The 14,848-nt window shown below is 31.6% G+C and overlaps 1 protein-coding gene across 5 annotated transcripts in view; it reads left to right on the top strand.

The window, feature by feature from the left end:
• LOC128922016 (ADP-ribosylation factor-like protein 5B) overlaps positions 1 to 12,761 on the top strand; it is a 137,548-nt gene extending 124,787 nt beyond the window's left edge. For all 5 annotated transcript variants that reach the window (XM_054231275.1, XM_054231274.1, XM_054231273.1 and 2 more), the window contains 4 exons: positions 8,707 to 8,915; positions 8,988 to 9,113; positions 9,204 to 9,313; positions 11,303 to 12,761. In XM_054231275.1, coding sequence (XP_054087250.1) covers positions 8,721 to 8,915; positions 8,988 to 9,113; positions 9,204 to 9,313; positions 11,303 to 11,351 — 480 coding nt within the window. In that variant the 5' untranslated portion in view covers positions 8,707 to 8,720 and the 3' untranslated portion in view covers positions 11,352 to 12,761. The remainder of the gene's footprint in view (positions 1 to 8,706; positions 8,916 to 8,987; positions 9,114 to 9,203; positions 9,314 to 11,302) is intronic.
• The last annotated feature ends 2,087 nt before the right edge of the window (positions 12,762 to 14,848 follow it).

The raw sequence follows: 14,848 nt of genomic DNA, 5'->3' as shown, positions 1-14,848 counted from the left end.
CCACATTCTTCTGGAATGTTCCACCTTGACGAAATGAAGACAAAGATTTCTCGGATCTCACTTTTAAAAACAACGGTCTCATAAATCTCTCACGGCTCAGGGTGCGAATACCTTTTCAAGGGGTTGGTCCTGGCTTCAAAAGTCTTTTGTCTTTCATAGTCCATATGTGATTTCCTCTGGGGAACAGCCATACAGTCTAACCTACCCTAACGTAATAAAATCAACGACTTCCCTCTGTAAAGTTCAAGCGACATTTCTGACCAATTCCATGCTTCTAAATATATCCGTCTGTTGTTAAATTATGACTTGGTGACTCCCAAAGATACTGCGAGCTGTTCTTGTGTTTGATAACAATCCTAATCGAGTAATGCTTGTAGTTCCTCGTGTTTAAACATTTTTGGACGCCTACGACGCTCCAAGCAAAAATCACCACTTTTAAATCGTGGCACCTGGGGTTGACACTTTTCGAAAATAATTAAATTATAAATTAATATATGTATAATTACTGTAACCTGCAGCTCGTTTGTATTTTTGCTGAATTCATCATTCATTGAAAACAGCAATACACGATTTGGTACTTTTTCACAAACAAACTTTGTTTTTGCTATTTCTCGAGGAATGACAGGTGTTAAAATCCGGTTTCTGGGTAAATGTTGAATTACCTCCAACTTTTAACTAAAATTTGTTAAATTAAAATATTTGCTGTATAATTATTGCGTTGTAAAATATAACTTTTAAATGAAGCGCCAAAATGTTAGCATGTAAAATTTTTGATTTCCATTGTTTTGCTCTCCATTTCCCCTAAATTTTTTAGTTTCACACAGCAACAAAGCTAACTGTTTGTAGTTTATTTTTGTATTGTTTTGTTTTTTTTTTGCGTTATGCTTTAAACAGGTTTCGAATGTTATGCGTTAATCGCGAAATTTAGTGCATGAACTCATACTTGAGGGGGAAATCACAAATTCGTAGCGAGCTTTATTGCAACGCCAAGCCCGGGGTCTATTTCGTTACAGCCACAACCAAATGTTGTTGAGGTTTCAAAGCATTTCGTTTTGTATATTTTCGGTAAATATTTGCTACTTTTCACACGCAAATAGTAATACAAAGCGTGTGTAAAATGTTAAAAATATTAATAACAAAAAATGCTGCGCTAAAATTCGAGGTGAAGTTTAAGGAAGTTATATTGAACTCAATTTCAAATGTGTTTTAAAATAACAAAATGAAACAGCAAGCAAAACAAGTTGATTATATTTATTTTATTCCGTATCAATTCAAATTTTATTTCCTCTTTACTCTGTTTTTTCATGTTTTATTTATTTTTTCATAGTTTTTGCTTCTGTTTTACTCACATATGTTTAGTCGCGCACTATTTTTTATTCCCTCTATCTAGTCATTAACAGCTGTTTTCCTATCTAAAAAAAATACGTTTTCATTCACATATTTCTGCCTGCTGAGCACGCATTAGAAAGCTCAATAATTGCAAAAAAAATCTTAAAGTTTTTTCTACAATGTTGTTAATTGCTTATTTAAATAAAAAATTTACTCGCTGTTAGTGTAAATGAAAAATTCGAATAAATAGTAAAAATGCACAATGAAAGAAATTATTTCCATAATAAAGAGAATTTCGCAGTAAATTTTTTAACTTAAGTTTTATTATTGTTAGAAATACACTGAGAAATATTTTTAATTTTTTCTACTCAATGGGAAATAATATATTGCGAAAATTTAAAGAAATTTTATTTCTTTGGTATTAAAAAGTAGTTTTTTCATTATTTTGCTTGGTATGAATGGTTTGTGTATTAAGCTTATTTGGCAACCTCTTTCAAAAAATTTTAGATCTTTTTTTTACTTTTTATTAATACTCAGATTTTATTTCATTCAATTTAACAAAGTTATAGGTTATGTTCAGAGGAACATTAAGGTACAGCTAAGCCGGTCCATTGTGATGTCTAAAGGATTCATAAGCATGGATCGCGAAGATGTTACTTTTATAAGATATGACCATTATGCAGAAGCTCTTAGGGCCTCTTACAAATTGTATGAGGCGGCTCTTGGTCATTCCAGTCAATTCGCTTGGTTAGCCAAAGATATAACTACCGACTTGTTTCAATCTCAGTTGCTGGACGCGATCGCTGGAATGTGTAGGAGGAAATTATATCATGTTTCCACCTCGCTTTTCTCCATATAGCTATGACAGTTTGCGTCCGACAAAATACCAAATATCATCGCATGGATGCTTTTTCCGCAGTGTACAGTGAGTATTCACACTATTGCGGCAAGGTGAAGTATCTCAGCGGATCTCTAGCGTCCCAGACTGGGCCAAAGGGATTTCGCAACCAAGCAGGTTCTGGTTGTTAACAAACATTTACCTAACTCCATTGATCCGGCGCTAAAACGCAAGAGGACAACGGAGCCCGGCTCGTTTCCAGCTTGGTATAATAGGAACACGGGTGACCTATCTTGTGAGCTCAACAGCTAAACAGCTCAGCAGTTTACAAACTATTTCCCGTAGGAATCATTATTACCACTTTAGAGACAATTACCATTTTCGTCGAACATTAGTAGTTCTATTTGAGTAAATTGTATTCCTCACTTTGGGATTATACGGAAATTAATTAGTTTTTATTACAAACCTACTATGTGTGGATTTACTTGGTATAAAGGTACTATTAAACTTGGGCTGATTCCTCGAAAAATATATTACGAGTTTTAACGTAATGTTGAGTCGAGTTTTCTTCCTTTTACAATAAATATCTCAAGCGTTGAGAAAGATGTCGTAGTTAAGTATAGAAGGTACTGGTATGCTTTCCAAAATATGTTAAAATCGGTTCAAATCGTACTGGAAACAGTTCATATTTATAATCTTGAATCTTATACGAATATATGAGAAACACTGCAACTATTAGGTAATTAAGTAACTTGTCTTTAACCTAAGATCTTTTACTTTACTCAATAAACATGACTAATTTCCGAGACAACATCAGATGTACGATCATCTAAAGCGCGGTTCCGCACGAACTTACTTTGCTTTTTTGGCAATGGCATTCAATTTGAAAGCTGACTACATAACTCCATTCACTGCCATTATTGACATTTCTTCATTTGTTTTTCATTTTTGTTGGATCAGCGCTTTCCTTCATGCGGTTCATTGACAGTGACAATGATTGCCCGCTTTTTTCGTGTAGTAAATATACCAAACGTTATATTTAGTATGTGAATTTGTGTTAATGTGGTTTTGCCAATTTGATGTTGCCAGTTACAAAATTAGTTATATAGTTTGTGAGTAGATATGAGTATATATAAGTGCAGCTGATTATTGTTGTGACTGTATATATATGTAGTAATTAAATGCCGCTCGCATAATATGTCCCAATGGATTGTGTCATCACAGAGTATATGCAATAAGTTGTGATAATAGTGTGGTAGTGTATCTAACCTTGACGGATTTGGGCCGAACTTATCGTGAATTGTTTATCGACAAACGCTGTTTTCGTTTCTGCTAAACTTGTAAAGTGGCGAATCGAATAAACCAATGGGTCAAAGGTAGCTAGAAAATGTAATCTAAATTTCTCTTGCAGAGTGGTGAATCGCTGACATAATTGGTATAAACTGGTATAAAGTTTACTGATATACCCACAAATATTTAGATAGTGTAATGTAAGGAAAGCTATACCTCTTTAAAGATAATAAATAATAAATTTAACTCAAATATTTTTTTTGTAGCTTACAGAAGTAATTTCATTATCGAATAAAGTTGAAACGTAAAGCAATAGTGAATCACAGACGATTATTTATTTTATCTGAAGGCAATTAAATAAGTGGCAATGCCTACCGACCTCTTAAAAATTATTAAAATAGTAAGGGGAGTCATAAACCCATGAATTTCCAAACTAATAGACAACATTACATACATAACAGTCACGCCTACATACACCCGTACATATGGTATGATCACATTGTGGCACAATTATATTGCTACACTTGAATGCAAATAGTCAACTTTTGAAACCACAAAAATGTGTATCAACACTAAGCTTTAATTGCTGTAAGGCTTACAATGGAAGCAACGCGTCATTGTTAATGCCGACAGCGCCGGCGATTACTGTAACTCTTGACACAGAGCTTGGTGCGTAGGTTAATTCATTCAATGCGCTAATTGTGAGCGCCATGCAATCTTTAACCAATTGAATTCCATATTTGTATGCGCGTAGCTTCTGTGCAATAAGTGCCAGGAAATTTTCGTATAAACAAACACCACTTGAGCTATTTTGAAGATACATATTTACTTACTGTTTTTATGGTATGTTTGTTTGTTGGGTATTCAGTGACACTGGAAGAAAAGAAATAATGTTGTTTCTTAAGTTATTGCTTTAACCTTGCTGAAACGGAAAGTATAAGCCTAGTTGTCGTGAGGTCATCTAAGGGAGGCCCAGGAAGCGTGCTGTTTCGATAGGAAAAAGGGGTGCTAGATGAGTTGGGTTCGTTGAGCAAGGTGAGAGGTGACTAATATGATGCGGGGACTCTTTGCATGCAGGACATGTATTTTGTTTCGGGGTTTAGGCTAGATAAATAGGAGTTTAACCTGCTACAATACCTAGATCGAAGTTGTGCAAGGGTCACTATAGTTCCACGTGACAACTCGAGCTGTTTCGTAAGTGTTTTATGATTGTATATGACAGGTAGATTTAAAATCTAGACATTTTTAGAATATTATAGTATCGAAATCTATTCTTCTTACATACATTACCGAAATTTTGATTTTTTAGTATCTGTTAATCTAGACTAGATCAATTAAGTCTTTCAAGTTATACTAAAAGTCAAAAATTAACTATAACTGTTTTATAAATGAAAAAATCACGCAAGAATTTTGGGTACTTTTTGAGCAGAGGACAAGCATAAGTGCTTGTTGACAAACTTTTTAACTGCGTGCTCGCTCGCATGGCGTTGATGAGTGACAAATTCTCGCTTTGTCGATTTGTCTATTACACTGTCTGTCTGCCGCTACACTTCAATTCCCATTTGAGCTGTTTTAATGGAACGCACTTTTACCCACATGGTTGTCGGCTTTTGTATCTCATTTAAATGAATGTGTTGTTCACAGTTCATATAGTAGTGAAGAACTACATATTTGTGCATTAGAATCTCAAGGGACTACACTTGAATGCATATTTTATCGCTACTGTGGCGTTCAGAGGTCAGAAGCACTTCAACATATTTGCACATCTTTTTTTGATAATACATAATTTGTTTTTATTTCCTATGTACTACTCAATAGACTCACTTCTGCTTTTTGTTATATTATCATTTATACATACATACAAACTTTTAAATTAATAGGGGAATATTCTAATACTAAATTTCACAGTTATGTGGATCGAATCAATTTTGTTTCGGTAATGAACTACCGACTGTTCAATTGAGCAATACTTTAGAAAATCGAATTTATTATGTGCCCTATACCTTGTTAATAGAGGTTTAGATGATCAATCAGAGGCCCAAATGACATCAGGAAGACGTTTTCTAAATCTTTTTGGTTCTGAATAAAATTAACATGAAATAAAAATTACAATAATAGCAAAGCCCGGCCTTTATTAGCAAAAAACCAATAAAATTTCAGATTTTTTCAGAGGAGTTTCTCTAAGGAGAATTTACTAATCATTAAGGATAATCTAAAAATGTCAAAACAAGCTAATAAAGTGTAACAAATAGGTTAGGTTAGGTTACTCTGGCAGGCTACAACGCCACACATAGACCAGTTTTGGTCCTTTGTGATACCAGTTGAAGTGCCGTCACTTAGTTAATGAGGAGTAGTCATCCTTTAGGGTGCCAGCGCTTGTTGCGAATTTCAAAAGGCTTTGTGGCTTCACCAACGAAATCTCTTCCAGATTAACGTAATGTGTAGCCCCCAAATGCTGAAGCCGTTGACTTGATAAATCAATAAAGCTGTATAAATAATAAAAATGATTAATAGATTTATATTTAAATTTCTTCCTCCACTAGATTAGTAATATTTATTCAATATTTGTTGTCTCTGATTTGGATTTGGACACGTTACAGACCTCTCTAACTATATGAAGAGATATATTCGACTTCTTTTACAACGCTTTTGTTTTTACTGATATCTATATCAAGAAAGAAATCAATCATTCATATTTCTCTTTAAAAATGTCTTATGGAAAAATATATAAATAAATTTAAAAAAAATAACGTCAACGATGGCATTTAACGACAATATTCGTTTGAAGCATACCTGATTACTTTACCATTTATATCTTAAGACGGATTCACTTGAAAATATTATGGGAAACATCTTAATTTAATCAATTAATACTCTTTCAAGTGTATTAAACCTTGCTTATTGAAAAATTAGCTAAAATAATTAAATGGACTCAATGAGTTTGGTGTTTAAATTTATTGAATTTAGTCTAACAAATTAGTAATTGAAAGCTACCTAAACATTTTGATATAAATATATTTACATCAGTTTACTATCAATAACAAATAAATAAAGTAAATACTAATTGTGCAATTAGTTAATGGCTGCACAGTGTGCAAAATTAAGAATAATTATTGCTTTTAATTCAGTTGGTCGCTCTATTCAAACGGATTTAACTAAAAATCTTGATTTAGATCTAGATAGCAATGCATGACGATTTTATAATTAACTCAATTAAAGTGTCATAAGTAAGCCATAAATAAAGTTATAGTAGTAAAATTTGGAATAAAGGATCGCACCAGGAAGGGGCATATTTGGATGTAATGTTTTTGGGAAGTGGGCGTGGTCCCGCCCCCAAATCGGTTATTTATATATATCTCGCAAACCAATGAAGCTATATAAACCAAACTTTCTGCAGTCGTTTTTTTAGCCACTTCTTAATACAGTCCAAAAATTAAAGAAATCGGATAATAACCATGCCCACCTCCCATACAAAGGTTAGGTTGAAAATGACTAACGAAAAACGTCAGAAACACTAAATTTCACATAAGAAATGGCAGATGGAAGCTGCACTCAGATTTTTTTACAAAATGGAAAATGGGCGTGGCGTCGGCCACTTATGGGTCAAAAACCATATCTTAGGAACTACTCGACCGATTTCAATGAAACTTGGTTTGTAATAGTTTCTTTACCTCCCAATAATATGTTGTGAAAATTGGCCAAATCGCTTCACAACCACGCCTACTTCTCATATACCAGAACTTAGAAGATGATCTGAATCGTTTACTTTACAATATATAAAGTAAGCACTAGTGAAGATATCGGTGCAAAACTTTGCACAAATACTGTATTTATAGTGTGGCAGCCCATTTTTAAAAATCGCCGAAATCGGACCATAGCTTTTCAAGGCCCCATATATCGAACATGAGGACCTCGGTGCTTCTAACCTAATATTATGGTTTCCAACTTTCAATGGACTTTATACAATATATATGACGAATATGTAGGTCAAATTGTGTATTGTATGTGATTGGCGTTGCAACCGTTTAGCCGGTTATAGCCGGTATTATATAATATAAATAAAGTTAAATAAATAAATTGCGAGAGTATAAAATGTTCGGTTACACCCGAACTTAGCCCTTCCTTACTTGTTATGAAATGTTTTACATCAATTTGCTCTCAATTAAATAAAATTGCTGAAATGCTGTTAATTGTTCAATTAGTAGTGTGTTTAGACAACATTGATTGAAGGATATTCACTGTCAGAAACCCCTGAAACACTTTTATTGTTTAAAAATACTTATGAGCAATAACCTGACAATTATAGACATGTAAAAGCGCTTAATTAATAACACATCTTTTTAGACTTAATTCCACAATGCTTATTCGTTTTCTTTTGTTTATTATTTGATTCAATTTTAAGTATTTTCTAAGCTTTAGAAATTATCAAAGTAAATATAGGAAATTTTTGTATTAACTTCTAATGCAAATAATAACAAGTACTCTTTGTAAGAAAACATGCAAAATCTTGTGATAAAAATTACACCTTTACTGCACTGTTATTGATAAGATAGACAATTAGCAACACAGCAAATTGCCCGATATCGCGAAGAAAGCAAAACATGGTAATTACTGTAGTGCAATGTGTTTATGAAAGGGTGTGCGCGAAATATTGATAATAATCAAACTTCATAGCAACATGTTGTCGTTTGTTACTTCAATATATTTAGAAGTTGTTTAAATATAGAACAAAAACTAAATTTCATGAAAACACAATGAGAATGAATTGTGGTAGTATGGCATTGCAAAAAAAACAAATAAAATAAAATAAATAAAATAAAATAAAATAAAATAAAATAAAATAAAATAAAATAAAATAAAATAAAATAAAATAAAATAAAATAAAATAAAATAAAATAAAATAAAATAAAATAAAATAAAATAAAATAAAATAAAATAAAATAAAATTAAAGAAAATAAAATAAAATAAAATAAAATAAAATAAAATAAAATAAAATAAAATAAAATAAAATAAAATAAAATAAAATAAAATAAAATAAAATAAAATAAAATAAAATAAAATAAAATAAAATAAAATAAAATAAAATAAAATAAAATAAAATAAAATTAAAGAAAATAAAATAAAATAAAATAAAAAAAATAAAAAAACAAAATAAAAATAAAATAAAAATAAAAAAGTGTTATAAATTATTATTATTTGTTATTGCAAATAATTTATGTATTTTTCAACTTCTTTTTTTTATTCACAGAGCACAAATTAGTAATGGTTGGCTTAGATAATGCCGGCAAAACTACAATACTCTATCAATTCCTCATGAATGAAGTCGTACACACCAGCCCCACAATTGGTTCCAACGTGGAGGAGGTGGTGTGGCGGAACATACACTTTCTGGTGTGGGATTTGGGCGGACAGCAGAGTTTGCGCGCCGCCTGGAGCACTTATTACACAAACACAGAGGTAAAATTTTTTATATAAAGAATAAAAAAAAAAAGGTTATTCAACGGCATATCCGCTTTCTTTATTCGACAGTTTATTATTATGGTCATCGATTCGACGGATCGCGAGCGTTTGGCTGTTACACGCGACGAACTGTATCGCATGCTGCAGCATGAAGATCTGTGCAAAGCCAGTCTATTAGTTTATGCGAATAAACAGGTTTGTCAACACTTTAACAATTTTTTATATACATAAACATTTAAAATGATTTATAAATATTTATAATAAATTGTATTAACTATCGTGCAGGATCTCAAGGGTGCTATGTCGGCTGCGGAAATTTCACGTCAATTGGACTTAACCTCGATTAAGAAGCATCAATGGCATATACAAGCGTGTTGTGCGCTCACCGGCGAGGGGTATGACATAACATAAGGAACATAAACAAAAATTGTTATTTTTATTGTTATTTGCATGAGCATTTTGGCAGTGTTGACGTATTGCGCGAAATATTTTTATTTGTTTTTTTGTTGAGTATTTACGTAATTGTGACGTTTTCTGTTTATTTTGATTTTATTCAAAAGCAGTGTGTGTGTAAATATGTGCACCAACTTTTACTAACTTTGTTACTTGAGTACATTTAAGTACTTATTATGGCAGCATATGACGAGCATAATAAAATACGCTTATTTGTGTATAGATTTGTGCTAAGAAGAGAATAAATAAATATTTTTTATTTTCATGAGCTACCATAATCGTAAACGGACCGCTTAGATTTTAGAAGTGCCTAGCATATTTATAACCGCTTTTGTTATCTCATTGAGCGCGTTAAATCTTTTACACATTGCAAGTGTTTCATATTTTGACACTTCAAGTTCAATTAAACTCAAGTTTTATTTTTGTACCGAAAAATATGTTTTTGTATTTAGAAAATATTTCGTCTATCGATAGTAGAATTTCTTTTTATTATTTTGCTCGAAATTTACTTTAAATGTGAGCATCAAGATATAATTCCTACAGCACGTTGACGAACTTGAACAATACACCGACCAGACTGCGGACGCAGACAGTTTTAGACACGCTCTAAACGCCATTCACAGTGGAGCTATTAACACCTTCCTTGACTCCCTTCCAGTGAATGGCGTCCTTGGAACCAAACCACCATCTTTAGCAGACGAAGAGCTCGAGTCGCGTGAAACCAGAGTGACCCTTGTGCAACTTCGATCTGGATATTGTAGCAGCTTAAACTCCTACTTATCCCGACTGAACCCCGACATACAAAATACATGTCCTGCATGCAATGAGTCCCCGCATGACACTAACCACCCTTTTGCATGCCCAACGAACCCTACTCATCTAACACCCCTTTCCGGTCGAAACAGCACGTTTCCTAGGCCTCCCGTTAGATGGCAGGGATAGATATCGTTACTAAAACAACAACAACAACAACTGTTTAAATATATTCAATTTAGCCTAAAAAATTCGCAATTGAGAGCTATGTAAAAAGTTTTTCATGAAGACATTTACATCTGTTTAATGTCAATAAATTATATAAATAAAACGAACTAACATTTACAACAGTTTACTGTCAATAATAAATTAATAAAGTAAATAATTACTAACTATATAATTAGTTAATTGCTGTTCTGTGTACAAAATTGAGCATAATTATGCCTTTTATCGATATTGATTAATTATATTTTAACAGTTCACAACTTTATTAGAAAATACTTAAACAAAAATGCTGAAATTCTTAAAATTTAGATAATATTGGTGCGAACGATTTGATAATTAACTCAATTAAGCGGATGTCTTAAATTCAAGAAATTTTAAATGTCTTTTATTGATTAGTTTTATATCAATTTAATTGTCAATTAAATACAATTGTATAGTTAGGTAAGATTGTGTACATAAGCGCATGCAATTAAGCGTTAAATTACTGATATTCGGTTAATTGTTCAATTAGTAGTGTGTTTGAGAAATGTCTTTTTATGAAAAGTTTTATCAATTTACTGTCAATTAAATATTAATTGTAAATTAGTTAAGATTGTGTACGAAATTGAGTGCTGTCAGAAATCCCTGAAACATGTTTATTACATAAAAAATGTTGAAGACATCCTTTTTTGTTTTTTCTACGGTAATAATAAAATTTTTGAAAACACATTTTTTATATTCAAATCTGTTCTGTCTTTATTGTAGTGGTTTCTCTGCACAAGATAATTTTTTCTCCCGTTAATCATTTTTACCACTTTATCTTCACTTCCAAAACCGCTAATTATTAGCTTTTATTATTAGTTATTACGCTACTTATTAGATTGATGTTGCTTTTTAATACTTTTAATTGCATATTTATATACCTATGTATAAAAACTTGTATAATCAATACTCCACTTCTTCCTTATTAATAGGCTTTATCAGGGGCTCGAGTGGATCGTGCAGCGTATCAAAAAGAAATGACAGACGTCAAATATGGACTGCGATAGTATATAGCTAATTAAATAATACAATTTTATATATGTATGTATGTAAAGAATCTTTATGGTAATAACAAAATGTAATAAAAAATTTAAGAGAAAATAGAAAAAAAAAAAAACAAAAAAGTAAAAAAAATACAGAAAAAGTAAGCAAACATTAAAAAGTAATTTAAAAGTATAAAAGCGCGTAGGTCAATAAGAAAATATTTTTGATTTTTTTTTTTTTCAAATAAGTATATATAAAAAATTATTACAAATGTTTGTATATTAAAAGAAACACTTGTGTGCGCGTTGCTTTAACTATTTGTGGACTGCAAGTAGACAGAGTTGCATAAAGTTTAGTGGTAATACTAATGCAAACAGCTTTAGCAGCAAGTGACTACTGTTACTTTAGTTGAAACATTGTCTATTCACATTTCATTTGTAAACATTTATACTAATTGTACTCAATTTGCGCGTTACATAAAATTTTCTATGTTCAAGTACTACAAACTATAGTTTTTATATATATTTTAGTGGCTTAAAACTTTTTCATTTAGAGATTTTCGCTATTTTTAATATTTAACAACTCAACAACAAACGCATTATATTTAACGAATGAGTGATTTAGTGCTGAATACAATGCGGCAGCTATTATAAATTGTAAAAAAATATATAAATTCACGCATGTATGTATGTCAATAAAGACAACAAATTATGTTGAGACATAATTGTTAGCCGTTATATAGGTCCTCAGTGAATCGTCTTTGTTTTACAAAATGTTTGCTTGTATTGTATTTAAAGAAAATTAAATCTTCCATTAAATAATCATAATCATTCTGTTAAATATTAATATAGTATATAATATTGTATATTATGTAAGTGTAATAATACTAAACTGAAAGTGTGCACAACGCACTGGTTACAATTACACAAACATTTCTTTTCTTATAAGTGCAAGTGTAGCAACAGTGTTGTGCAATTAATTTGCATACATACAAACATATTTATAGTAATAATCCAGCATTCTACATTTGCTTGCTGCATTTAGCAAAAGCAGCAATCGTAATGAAATGGTAAACAATAGTGAGCGCTTAGTGTACGTTATGTATTTAAATATATTTATGTATGTATTATATATTTCTAAAGCAACGAAGTAAGAAGCGCTCACTTGCTTACCACTTTGCCACCGTGTTGAAACTGTTTGTATAGTGTTTTACATAGGGAAACAGTGAGATTTACTTAGCACAGAAATGTCATTTGCCAAAATATAACAAAAACACGAGAAGTATAATTAAAAGAAAAAAAAAAACAAAAAATAAAATATGTCTATTTGTAAGTAAGTTAACCAAATTTAAGCGATTTTTAAGAGAAAAGTTATGCTAACGCAATAAATAAAAACAAACAGTAATTTTACAGTTGTGTTTCAAATTATTTTATACTCTTTTGTAAGATTCAAATTTGTATTTTGCCTTCGCAAGGACAGATGGGTTCATGTAATCATAATGGACACGGCTGTTTGTCCCGCCTAGTATGATAAACTATTTTAAGATTTATTTATTAAATAAATTTCAGCTTTAAAATGTTTTATCCGTAAATTATTGTAGCTTAATAATTTAGTCGAGTATTTACATGCTTGATGAATAAATCTATGGACTTAGTTAGGCCAGTATCACATATATTTCTATAAATATTTGTTATAAAAATTTAATGATGATTATGCAAAAACAAATTTTTTTGGAAATTTGCGAATTGACTTTTTCATTTAATTGGATTATTTAAAAGAACTATACTGTTGAGTCAAGCATACCTAAGCTCTCAAACTGTCGCACATTACTCTAAATTTTCTGATATAAAATTTGGTCGGTAATGCAGTGTAGACCACCATGTTGACTAAATGCGGAACAGAAAAGTTAAAATGTTTTATATTAGGGTGTTTTTTCGAAATGTTGCTTTCAAGAAGTAATAAATCCCATATAATTTAATGTTATGGTCCAGAATTTAGTTTCATTACAATTATAAGGCTTTGTCATTAGGTCTTCAAAATGATTTTGGATAAGTCACCGCTGCGGAGGTCTGATTTTCGACCACTTTTTGCAACAGTTGGGGCCGTATGTCGGCAAAATATATAAATGATATACAATTAAAGTAATTCTTATTAACATCGACAAACGCATCACGCATATTTGGATATAAAGAAAACTTGGAAAAGCAGAAAGAGTATAGCTATTGATTGATGAGTTATTGGAAGGGACTTGTGCTTTACTTTTATCTGCATCGCGATCTGTCCACAGCAAATGGCCAAACAATGTTCTTTCTTGATTTTTTTACCTACAATTTTTCTAAATAAATGTGTTGCCACATGTTGAAAATGTAAAATTTTTGTTTATAAATAATTTATTCCAGTAATATTTCTGCGATAAATAGTATAAGGGAGATTTTGATAAAGTTGGACGTTATTCAAAACTGTAAAACAAATAATCTCTTTGTTCAATACCCTGTGTTGTCGAAGCTTTCGGATCAGTTAGATTCAAAATTCAATTAAAGCCCGTTTATCTTGAAATTGCATTTTATACTCTCGCAACAGAGTTACTTAAGAGAGTATAATAGTTTTGTTCACATAACGGTTGTTTGTGTCGCCCAGAAATAAAAGAGTTAGATATGAGGTTATATATATCAAAATGATCAGGTTGACAAGTAGAATTCAAATCCGGATGTCTGTCCGTCCGTCTGTCTGCCCGTGCAAGCGATAACTTGAGTAAAAAGGAAGATATCTTGACGAAACTTGGCACTCTTAGGAGGTTGGTATTGAAAATGGGCGAAATCGGACCACAGCCACGCCAAAAACTTAAATAAAGTTATGAAGTGAAATTTGGCATAAAGAATCGCAGTAGGAAGGGGCATATCTGAATGTAACTTTTTTGGAAAAGTAGACGTGGCGCCGACCTTAAAAAAGTTTTTTGTATATATCTTGGTTTGCAAGGTAAAGCTGCATAAACCAAATTTCCTACACTCGTTTTCCTTACGTACCCCATCACACACTATAAAAATTGAAATATGGGTAAATCTCTGTGATAATGTAATGTATTATAATTCAGAGAAAAATTTTTTCTTCTAATGATAATTTAATTCCAAAAATTATTAAATTCGGGTAAAATACGGCAGACTATATTCTGCATATATTGGTGAGATATCTTAGTAAAATTAAGTGGGCGTATAGGCCTGAAACTTGGTGGTGAAAATAAGTGAAATTGGTTCAAGAGTTACCTCAGCCCTCACAGTCTGCAGTATTCGCTGGTGAAAATGAAAAATAGGAAGACCTTCACTCCGTTGGAAAGACCACGTCGAGAAGGACTTGGTTGCACTTGGTATCACTATGGCGCGATGTGGTTAACTCGGCTATAATCGTGTACGCGATGTCTAAACCATTTAAGAAGATGAATTAACAAAGCTTACTCGACCTATCAGTAACCTGTCGTATCATTCAAGACAATAAAAGAC

The sequence above is a fragment of the Zeugodacus cucurbitae genome, chromosome 5, assembly GCF_028554725.1.
Source record: "Zeugodacus cucurbitae isolate PBARC_wt_2022May chromosome 5, idZeuCucr1.2, whole genome shotgun sequence".
In the NCBI taxonomy this organism is placed as follows: domain Eukaryota; kingdom Metazoa; phylum Arthropoda; class Insecta; order Diptera; family Tephritidae; genus Zeugodacus; species Zeugodacus cucurbitae.
This window is presented reverse-complemented; position numbering and strand designations above follow the sequence as displayed.